This window comes from Poromitra crassiceps (genome assembly GCF_964638095.1).
Source record: "Poromitra crassiceps genome assembly, chromosome: 5".
Taxonomy (NCBI): domain Eukaryota; kingdom Metazoa; phylum Chordata; class Actinopteri; order Beryciformes; family Melamphaidae; genus Poromitra; species Poromitra crassiceps.
Window position 1 is genome coordinate 30,304,061 of NC_139642.1, and position 12,063 is coordinate 30,316,123.

General features: G+C 47.9%; 1 protein-coding gene across 1 annotated transcript in view; it reads left to right on the forward strand.

The window, feature by feature from the left end:
- The window catches only part of dner (delta/notch-like EGF repeat containing), a gene marked incomplete at both ends in the record, with an annotated part of 69,006 nt that overhangs the window by 38,347 nt on the left and 18,596 nt on the right, over nt 1-12,063 (forward strand). Inside the window, 3 exons of the mRNA XM_083636614.1 lie at nt 4,704-5,048; nt 5,211-5,308; nt 8,339-8,502. Coding sequence (XP_083492740.1) covers nt 4,704-5,048; nt 5,211-5,308; nt 8,339-8,502 — 607 coding nt within the window. The remainder of the gene's footprint in view (nt 1-4,703; nt 5,049-5,210; nt 5,309-8,338; nt 8,503-12,063) is intronic.

Sequence of the window (12,063 nt, forward strand, 5' to 3'; positions counted from 1 at the left end):
AGCTGTCTGGCATTCGGCTCCCACATCCCTTAAAGTGAGTCAACTCACGATGATTAGAAATAGAAATATAACCACGGTTTTATGAATAATATGAGTGAGTTGACTCACCAGACAACCCTTCTTGCCAGGGTGGGCGAGAAGAAGTTCATTACGAATGGCGCTTACCACGCCCCGTCACTCCCTTTATAAGAGACAGCGCTACTGAAAATGTCATTTTTATCCGACCCCAATATGAGGGTATATATTGGTGTAGATACAATATGATGCTTCTATAGGTCACAGAGAGGTCTGCTCCCATAAAGTGAGTCAACTCACTCATATTATTAATAAAAGAGGGGTTATATTAAGGTTATTTTATGCTTCAACCTGAATGTGCATTCTCAACTAGGCCTAGTGGCCATTGGTGTGTGTCTAGCTTTTTACACTTACATTATTTATGTGTTGCCTCTGCAGTCTGCATTGTGGATAATGAGATGTAACATAGTCGCGTGTTTGCTTTGCACTACCAAATTAAATTACCTGTTTGCTGAGGTTCATATTTAATTCATGCTGCTCTAAATGGATGAGCCTACAGGCGTAGTTCAGTTTCTGCTTTCTGTTGCTTCACATTGTGATTTTATGCTGATGCTTGGTTTCATTCCCTTTATCTCCCCTCCCTTCACCTATTACAACACTATGCTCGCTCTCCCCCCCCCCTCTCTCTCTCTCTCTCTCTCTCTTTGTGTATATATTATGCACAATCAAATATGCATGTACATATGTGCTTCAGTGTGTTTCTTCTCCACAACAGTTTGAAGAACTGTGTGTGTGTGTGTGTGTGTGTGTGTGTGTGTGTGTGTGTGTGTGTGTGTGTGTGTGTGTGTGTGTGTGGCGACCACAGATGCAGGGCTCTTTCCAGTCCCTCCACCAGGTTAAATTGATGGTGCCAAACACTGTAGCCTAAGTGGCCCTCCTGTTCCCCTCCGCCCGGCTGTATTGATCCTCCCTGCCTCAGGACAGCGCACCCTAATTTAACAAATAGATCATTACAACTTGTGAAGCAATTAATTCCGCCTCAGAAGATCTCTTTGCTCTATTTGCTGGCCCATTTGTGAGGGATGTGGGGATGGGGTTATTATCAGCTGCTTACAAGAAATTGATTCACATGGTCTGTCAGAGCCCAGGGCTTATGAGCTGTTTGCTGTTGCTGAACAACAAGCAGAATCTTACAGAGGGGCTAGGCCATAAATAAATAACTAGTAAATGCTACCAGGTGCCATAGCAGATATATGGCAGGGATTCTCAACCGTTTTCATATCAAGTACCGCTTAAATATAGTCCACATTCGAGCAACAGACCCCCATTTGATGAGATGTTGTCTCTCGAACACGTGTGAGAATATTTTTTATTGTTACATGAGTTGTCCAGAATTCCATGACTGTCGTATTGTAGAGAGATGACAGTGAAACTATTAGCAAAGTAATCGTTCTTCCATTCTCAAATTGTGTTAACTTGTACATTAAATAATGGTGAAGTTTAAGAATTCATCAGTTTGCTGGGGACCCCTGGAAGCCCCTCAAGGACCCCTGGTGGTCCACTAACCCCATGTTGAGAAGCCCGGACATATAGAGACGCCACCAAGTTACAATATGACTGCTGTGTCATCCATACCTGCTTTACATCATCCATACCTGCTTTACATCATCCATACCTGCTTTACTAGACAGCATCCATACCTGCTTTACTAGACAGCATCCATACCTGCTTTACATCATCCATACCTGCTTTACTAGACAGCATCCATACCTGCTTTACTAGACATCATCCATACCTGCTTTACTAGACAGCATCCATACCTGCTTTACTAGACAGCATCCATACCTGCTTTACTAGACAGCATCCATACCTGCTTTACTAGACAGCATCCATACCTGCTTTACTAGACATCATCCATACCTGCTTTACTAGACAGCATCCATACCTGCTTTACTAGACAGCATCCATACCTGCTTTACTAGACATCATCCATACCTGCTTTACTAGACAGCATCCATACCTGCTTTACTAGACAGCATCCATACCTGCTTTACTAGACAGCATCCATACCTGCTTTACTAGACAGCATCCATACCTGCTTTACTAGACAGCATCCATACCTGCTTTACTAGACAGCATCCATACCTGCTTTACTAGACAGCATCCATACCTGCTTTACTAGACAGCATCCATACCTGCTTTACTAGACAGCATCCATACCTGCTTTACTAGACACCATCCATACCTGCTTTACTAGACAGCATCCATACCTGCTTTACTAGACACCATCCATACCTGCTTTACTAGACACCATCCATACCTGCTTTACTAGACACCATCCATACCTGCTTTACTAGACATCATCCATACCTGCTTTACTAGACAGCATCCATACCTGCTTTACTAGACAGCATCCATACCTGCTTTACTAGACAGCATCCATACCTGCTTTACTAGACAGCATCCGAGACTGGATGGAGACAGGAAAGATGGGAGAGCAAGAGAGTGAGTGACATATGAAACAAGTCCAGATCCTGTAGGTCAAAAGGTCATGAGTGGGATTCCACTGCTTCCTTCCTCTAACCCACACAGCCCACCAGTGTTCTACTTGAAGAAGTTTGTGAAATTCAGACAGAGCTCCCCGGTGGCGTTTGAGAGCAGAGCGGCCTGCTGGGGCTGTGGGGAGCGCTGCCTTCCCAGAGCCCGGAGAGAGAGGGGAGGAGGGGAGGAGGGGAGAGGAGAGAGGGGATGAGAGGAGAGAGGAGAAGGGGAGATGAGAGGAGGGGATGAGGTTTGATAGAGGCAAAACCTGAGAGAGCTTAGCACTAATGAGCTGTGACTCAGCTGTGCAGGGGGCAGACTGTTAATGACGTTCTGCTCTTCTTTGTTACTTTCTCTCTGTCTCACACGCACACTGCATGCATACACACACACACACACGCGCGCGTGCTTGCACACGCCCTCATAAGCACCGAGGGATTTAACCCGAGCGTCATTAGCGTCCTTCTGTTACCCCTCTCTCTCTCTCTCTCTCTCTGGCAGCGTTTGTTTTTGCCTGGCTTTGGTTCATAGCTGTTATCTGCACACATTTCACAGCAGGCAGCTGGAGCGGCAGATACCTGAGGCCGCAGCGTCGCCCATGCTTTCTGGTGAATATGGCAGCAAGGAGGAGACGTGGGGATTATAGACTTTCCTCAGGTTGAGAGGACTCTGTTTGCAAAGCAACAAGGTGTCAGGCAGTAAGCCTGCATTAGCTTGGCTTTGTCCTCTTTCACCTTCAGCAGCCACGCCGGAATGCCTTCCTCCAAATAATGTTCAATTATTGATGGAGGAAAGCAGCATGAAGGAGGCTGTCAGCCAGGCTGCATTTCTCATCTTTGCATGACAGGGGAGACCTGGGTTGGGAATGAAATGCGTGAGTGCGTGTGCACGTTCGTGCGCATGTGCGTGTGTGTGTCAATGCATTTCTGCGAATGTGTGTCTGCTCGCACATACACATACTTTTTCTATGTGTGTGTGTGTGTGTGTGTGTGTGTGTGTGAGAGAGAGGGAGGGAGTGAATTGGAGCTCTCCTGCAACAAATCATTAAAAAGTGAATGTGAAAATCTAATGAAAGAGTAAGTAAGTAAGTAAGTACAATTTATTTATATAGCACCTTTCACAGAGCAAGGTCACAAAGTGCTTCACAGTTCACAGATGAGAGGAGGGAGAGGAGAGGAGAGGAGGGGAGGAGGGGAGGAGAGGAGAAGAGAGGAGGAGAGGAGAAGAGAAGAGGGGAGGAGAGGAGAGGAGAGGAGAGGAGAGGAGAGGAGAGGAGAGGAGAGGAGAGTGGAGCGTGTGAAGGAAGGAACTGAGTTAAGTGAGCAATAAAATAAGTAGTGGAGTGGCTGGGATATGATCAGTGAGTTGGACTACTTTATGTGCTTTCTTGTTGATCACAGTGTTTCAGGGACCACTCTCTGAGACACACAGCTCATATAAAATGAAGCTGAGTCCCTCTCTAGTGCTTTTGCAGTGTAAGGCCGCGTGTCGACTGCCCGTCTATTCCTGACATTTAAACGCTGGAAGTACGCTGTGGAGCGCTGATCCCAGTGCACAATATGCAAGGAAGATTGAAAATAACGTTAGCTCAGCAGCGGTAGCTAGCTTGATAGCTGACAGCTAACAACAAGCTAACAACAACACACGTACGGTGATTTAGCGCAACACTCATCAGAAATATTCGGTGTCCAGCCAATCTGCTCCCACAATTGAGCCTTTCTGTCTCTGTTGTGATAGTTTCTCCATATGATTAGTTGCATGAAACGGTGCGCCCGACACCAGCGTCTTTCTGAAAAGTTCAGATATTTTCAGCTGGAAGCGCTGGGAGCCGGCGCACAAAAAAGCGGAGCGCTCTGAAAAAAGACGCTGGTTGCAGTGTGCGTCCTTGACGGCCGTAGGCCCCCGCATACGCTCTCTCCTCATTGGAAACAACTGAAAAAAGACGCCGGAGCGTAGGAATAGACGCCATATGGACACACGGCCTAAGCTGTAAAAAACTGACAAAGTGACAAAAGAAATGTGGGTGCTGTCGTATAAGACGGGGGCAAGAAACACAGTTAGATCATGTTTTTTTCCCATTGTTATGCCTCTCTAACTCTTCCTTTTTTCCTCCTATGTTTTTTTGCCCCCTTCCCCCCCCCTCTCAGTTCTTCACAGACCCTTGTGCCAGCAGCCCCTGTCTCCATGGAAACTGCAGCCGTAGCGACGGCGGGGAGGAGGAGGCGGCTTACACTTGCGAGTGCAGCGACGGCTACGAGGGGGCCCGGTGCGACCAGATCCTGCTGGACCTGCCCGCTGCCAGCTGGGACCGCGCCACTCCCTCCGCTCCAGAACTGGCTACCCCGGTGGCCTCCAGCACCGCCACTGCCACCCCGCCCCCGCAGCAGCCCACCACTGTCCCCACCGCCATCTCACAGGCCCCGCCCACCCTGCAGCCATGGCAGCCCAAGCCCGGCCAGCGGCTGCTGGTGGTGATGTGGGAAGCGGAGAGGGTGAGAGTACAGCTGAAAGTAAAACTAGGGGGGTAGAGTTTAGGTGACTTTACCCCATCCAGAGTAGTTTATTTGCGGTGAAATGTCTCTAAAATGTGTGTGTGTGTGTGTGTGTGTGTGTGTGTGTGTGTGTGTGTGTGTGTGTGCGTGCGCGCCCCACAGGTGACCGAGGGGCTCCACTGTGTGAGCCCTGAGCTGTGTGAGCTGACCGAGGGGACCCTGACTCTGTCTCTGGAAGTGCCCGAGGAGACGGCTGTGAAGTAAGACTCCCTGCTGCTTCTCGTATGCTTTGTGACTGCAGTGGCCCCAGTTCTTCTCCTCTGAGAACCCACACGTTCAGGAGTCATACCACTCATGACATCAAAATACTGGAAGGCATTCAACACTATAACCACAATAACGAAAATACAGAAATACAGCATATCAAGCAACTTTGAAGCATATTGACATACTGTATGTGCACATTTGGGTATGAGTTTGTTACATCCTATATCGATAATCAATAATACTGTACAACTTCTATGGTGATTTATCCAGGGAATAGCTTTTTTCTTCTTAAAGCCACACTGAAATGAAACATCGCACCCCTGGTGTTGAAGTTAGCGGTGCAGGTTTGGCTTCTCCCCCGCGGCCCGCCCCCATCTCTATATGCATACAAAAGTCTAGTCCTGATTGGTCTATCTTCTCATGATACAGATGGACATCATGCTACAAATGGACACCGTGTGTACTGTAATACAAACGGACACTCATGTCACGTATAGAAGCAGCTGCACCGCTTAAAAATGAAAATGACTAAAAATTTGATTTTTTTATTTTCTTGTACCTTTATTTCAAAATCTAAATGACATTTACTTCTTGTAAAGTGGACAATCCCCAGTGTTGATGCCATCAGGTGCACATAAACAGATTTTTGAACAATTCCACCTGTCCCATCAAATGAAACTGCCTTTCTCTCCCAAACTGATATCCCATTGGTTTACACTTTTTACACGTGCGTTATGCCCCGCCCCAACATCCTGTTTGAATAGGAAATACATCATGAAGCAAGCTCTCAAAATGCGGATTCATTGTGACTTTTAAAGGACAAAAGGCTCAGTAAGTGAGGGTCAATGCAGAAGCGCTGGTCAAGGTGCTGAACGCTGCCCCTCATTATGATGGGCACGACTCATGGCCTCGTCACAATGGCTGCCTGGCAGCTCCTAGCTGTGCCTTCATCAAATGCTGTTGTTTTGTTTGCAGACTGTATAATTACAAGTGATGCCTGAACGCACCCCCAGACACAATTTTGAAAGGACATTCACACACACACACACACACACACACACACACACACACACACACACCGCACGCGCACACACACACACACACACACCGCACACACACACACACACACACACACACACATACATACACACACACACACACACACACACACACACACACACGCACACACACACACACCACTTGATGATGAAGTACTGAACCAAAAGCAACATACATTTTCAGATGGCAATAATAAAGTCATAAAAGTCTTATATCTCAAAGAGGCTGGAAGATTTGTTTGTCGGAGGGAGGGAGGGAGGGAGGGAGGGAGAAAGCAGCTGTGATGTTGCTTGATGCTATGTGCCCATATTTTCTCTCTCTTTCTGTCTTTTTTCTCTACTCTTACACTCTCTCTCAATTTATCTGTTGGTCTCTCTTGATCTCACTCACTCATACAAATTGGCCAAAGTCCTGATAGCCCTTGGCCACTATCTATTCCACTGCTCTGTTTGTGAGGGTCACAATGTTTCCACAGGGAGCACTACATGTATCACTCCCACAGAGTCAGACAGCACTGGCTATTACTCACTAGACTTGGCCAAGATGCCAGGAGGGTGGAATGAGTAGGAAGACCAGGGGGTGCAGGTTCAAGCCCTTGACAACATGCATTGCTTTATTTGTAGGAAGACCCTCTGTAGCGTATCAAAATCAGAAAAGCTGGAACAGCATGCAGACAAGGTTGAACCTTATTTTGAATATTCGGGCTAAGGATGAAGAGAGCTGGAACAGTTCACATCAAGGATTATTTCATTTATCTGATTGTTGCAGAGGCTTAATAATTACAGGCTGGCTTCTCTTATTTAGCAGAATAATCTGTCAGAATGCACTTCTAAGTTGCCCCAAGACTTGATGGAAAGGTTTATTGCAGTATGACTTTAGTTACTTAAGTAGCCATTAATGACAGCTCACTCATAATAATAATAATAATAATATATAATATATATCCCAAAGCCTACAGCTTGCTTGATAATGCAAATGGCTAAGCTAATGGTTGACATTAGACTACTGGCAGTGGGCTAATATAACATATGAGTTCGATAGGAACATAAATAATTATATCCATAAAAACTATAGGCTATGCATCTTTGGCATAACATAAAAGGACTGTCGCGTGCTGATCACGGCAATAATGTCACATTTCACACAGTACTTCTCATACACATGACAGTAGACATAATAAAAGAAACAGAAAATAACAAAGCAATGAAAATGTATCCATAAACTGTGAAAGTATAACTCACATTTCTCTGGACGCATACACAGGACTGCAAACTGTCGATCAACTGTGAAATGAAGCAGCGCCTAAAACGACATGACTGCATCTTGATCATGCTTCGATATTGTGGCCTTCTGATTGGCTCTCATAAATTGGTAATTAAACTGGTTGGCTGAGTCTGCCGCAGCGCCCCCAAGTGGCTGAGCCCTCAAACTACATGTCTATAATCTTCAAAACACCAATCTTGGAAGCTTGTTTTGTTGACATTTTGCTGCTGCTAAAGACATCCGGCCAGATAAATCAAGTGCTCACCAAGTCATTAAAAAGAAAGTAGGGACACTTCCTCTTCGTGAAGAACACTGATGAGGTCAATTCAGGTAAAAGTAATTGATTTCCCCCATTAAATCAATAGTACCAATCACAGAGGAGGAGATGCAGTTAAACCTGAGTTAAATGGAAGCTGACAGCCAGAGAGTATTATACAACTCAGATGAATTGTGCAAAAAAGAGGTTGCAACTCAAAATCAGGAAGATGTCCATAATATTTTGTACATTGTGTATTTTTTTTAAATTATTTTCCTGGTTATCCTTTTCCCTCTCTCTCTCTCTCCCCCTCCCCTCTCTCTCCCTCCCTCTCTCTCTCCTTCCCTCCCTCTGTTTCCCCCCCTCTCTCCCTCATCCCCTCCATCCCTCCCTCCTTATCTTCCTCATCCCCCCCCCCCTCTCTCTCTCCCTCCCTTCTACTCAGGGTGGTGGTGAATGCGAGTGGTGCTCCGGTGTTGTGGCGTGTGAGTGAAGAGGACTTCCTGCGCTCGTCGATGCTGGAGGGAACCATGATGTGGTTCCAGCAGGCCCATGATGGACTGGTGGTGCCGGACCACTCCCTGCCCCTGGGACAAAACTACTTTCTCAGTAAGGTCCCTCCAATCTCCTGCAATGTACCAGCTCTGTACAGTGGCAGGCAAGGTGAAAGCCCAGTTTATTATACAGTTCCTACCACAGAACTTGAATGGATAGAACAGCCTCATCTCACAGAAATACATGAAATGACCACAACCTCTGAACACAGCATTACGTGGTGCCTATAATGCGCTGAAGGTCGTGGTCATTTCACGTATTTCTGAAGATCAGGTTAGCACGGTGGTAAGGGTGTTGTGGTTGTTTTACTTGTCTAAATTATGGTTTTAAATGGGAATGACATTCTATCCATTCAAGTTCTGTGGCTGCTACACTGCTATTATTGACCAATGCAACATGGTCATGCTGGGGTCATCCCTGTGTTCCCTCGGCATCAGGGTTAGGGGTCAGGGTTAGGTACGCACATTTTATTTTCCCGCCCTACTCTGCCTCTGATTGGGTTAGGTTTATGCATGAGGAATGATGATTGGTTCAGGTTAGGGTAAATTAATATCAGGCTAAGCCAATCAGAGGCGGAGTAGAGTGGGTGATGCCTCCGTCATCCTGGCAAAATAAATATTGTACTGATCAGAGGGAACATAGGGCTGATGGAAACTAGGGCTGAGGGAACATAGGGCTGAGGGAGCATACAGTAGGGCAGATGGAACATAGGGTCGAGGGAAGATAAGGCTGAGGGAACATAGTGCTGCGGGAACAGGGCTGAGGGAACATACAGTATGCTGAGGTTACATAGGGTTGACGGAACATACAGTAGGGCTGAGGGAAGATAGGGCTCAGGGAACATAGGGTTCAGGAAACATACGCCTGACAGAACATAGGGCTGAGGGAAGATAGGGCTGAGGGAACAGGGCTGAGTGAACATAGGGCTGATGGAACATAGGGCTGAGAGAACATAGGGCTGAGGGAACATAGGGCTGAGGGAACAGAACTGAGTGAACATAGGGCTGAGGGAACATAGGGCTGAGTGAACATAGGGCTGAGGGAACAGGGCTGAGGGAACATAGGGCTGAGGGAACATAGGGCTGAGTGAACATAGGGCTGAGGGAACAGGGCTGAGGGAACATAGGGCTGAGGGAACATAGGGCTGAGGGAACATAGGGCTGAGTGAACATAGGGCTGAGGGAACATAGGGCTGAGGGAACATAGGGCTGAGGGAACAGGGCTGAGGGAACATAGGGCTGAGTGAACATAGGGCTGAGGGAACATAGGGCTGAGTGAACATAGGGCTGAGGGAACATAGGGCTGAGTGAACATAGGGCTGAGGGAACATAGGGCTGAGGGAACATAGGGCTGAGTGAACATAGGGCTGAGTGAACATAGGGCTGAGGGAACATAGGGCTGAGGGAACATAGGGCTGAGGGAACATAGGGCTGAGTGAACATAGGGCTGAGGGAACATAGGGCTGAGTGAACATAGGGCTGAGGGAACATAGGGCTGAGTGAACATAGGGCTGAGGGAACATAGGGCTGAGGGAACAGGGCTGAGGGAACATAGGGCTGAGGGAACAGGACTGAGGGGACATAGGTCTGAGGGAACATAGGGCTGAGGGAACATAGGGCTGAGGGAACATAGGGCTGAGTGAACATAGGGCTGAGTGAACATAGGGCTGAGGGAACATAGGGCTGAGGGAACATAGGGCTGAGTGAACATAGGGCTGAGGGAACATAGGGCTGAGGGAACAGGGCTGAGGGAACATAGGGCTGAGGGAACATAGGGCTGAGGGAACATAGGGCTGAGTGAACATAGGGCTGAGGGAACATAGGGCTGAGGGAACATAGGGCTGAGGGAACAGGGCTGAGGGAACATAGGTCTGAGGGAACAGGGCTGAGGGGACATAGGTCTGAGGGAACAGGGCTGAGGGGATATAAGATTGAGGAAACAGGGCTGAGGGAACATAGGGCTGAGGGAACAGGACTGAGGGGACATAGGTCTGAGGGAACATAGGGCTGAGGGAACAGGGCTGAGGGAACATAGGACTGAGGGAACAGGGCTGAGGGAACATAGGTCTGAGGGAACAGGGCTGAGGGGACATAGGTCTGAGGGAACAGGGCTGAGGGAACATAGGGCTGAGGGAACAGGGCTGAGGGAACATAGGGCTGAGGGAACAGGGCTGAGGGAACATAGGTCTGAGGGAACAGGGCTGAGGGGACATAGGTCTGAGGGAACAGGGCTGAGGGGACATAGGTCTGAGGGAACATAGGTCTGAGGGAACATAGGGCTGAGGGAACAGGGCTGAGGGGACATAGGTCTGAGGGAACAGGGCTGAGGGGACATAGGTCTGAGGGAACATAGGTCTGAGGGAACATAGGGCTGAGGGAACAGGGCTGAGGGGATATAAGATTGAGGAAACAGGGCTGAGGCAACATAGGATTGAGGGAACATAATGGCATCTCGTGGTGCTCCCTCCACGGCTACGACCACAGTACACTCCATTAGGAAACAATTTTGAAGCCAAGTAACTTCAAATGGCTCATTTAGTAATATCGAGTCACAACATCAGAGAACTAATGGAATTAAATACAGTATATTGACAGCGTTTACTGCTGAAACGTCACTGGGGAGAATCACAGAACATTTGCATGTACGAGTCAGGATGGCATATTTGCATATTGAAGAGGGGGAAAAACTGTTTAATGTTCATGTTGAGATTTCCATCTGTACACACACACACGCACGCACGCACGCACGCACGCACACACACACACACACACACACACACACACACACACACACACATTGTTTAAGAGTATTCACACGATGGTGGGCAGCTGCAGCAGGTGCAGCAGGGTAGGTGGAGTCTTGCTCTTTGACTGAAGGGCAGCTCGACCTCTGGGTGTGTGTGTGCTCTCCATACCTGATGCTGCACTCTGCTGGACAGCCCTGTCTGCTGACCTTGACATGTCTGCTACCTCCGTGGCACCGCCTTCCATTGACTGCCTTGAGGGGAGGGAGGGAGAGAGAGAGAGAGAGAGAGAGAGAGAGCACTGGTGAGTTAAATCAGAGGGGAGAAGGAGGAGGGCGAGTGGGAGAGAGAGGATGAGACAGATAGGTACATAAGGAGGGAGAGAGAGAGAGAGGGATAGAAGGGGAGGCAAAGGACAAAGGCAGGGTGAGAAAGAAAGGGATGAGATAGGCATGGGGGAGGAAGTGAGAGAGAGAGGAGGGAGGAGGAGATGAGAGACAAGGAGAGATGGAGAGACAGAGGACGGGCAGTGGAGGAAGGGGAGGATTGAAGGTCAAATTGGTCAAGTAAGCCTGATGTGCGTGCCCACCGCCCATACACGAGTACTTGGGTACGTATGTGCACTCCATGTATAGGCCTGTGTGTGTGTGTGTGTGTGTGTGTGTGTGTGTGTGTGTGTGTGTGTGCGTGCGTGCACGTGCGTGTGCGCACACGTGTGTGTGTGTCTGTGTGCATGAGGTCTGCGTAAAGCATATTAAGTAAGTAGGAAGGTGACTTTGCATTTGTCTGTATAATTGAGTGTGTATTTGCTTGTACAGTGTGTGTTGACTGCGTATAGGTGTGTTTTCATGACTATGTGTTGTGTGAAGGAA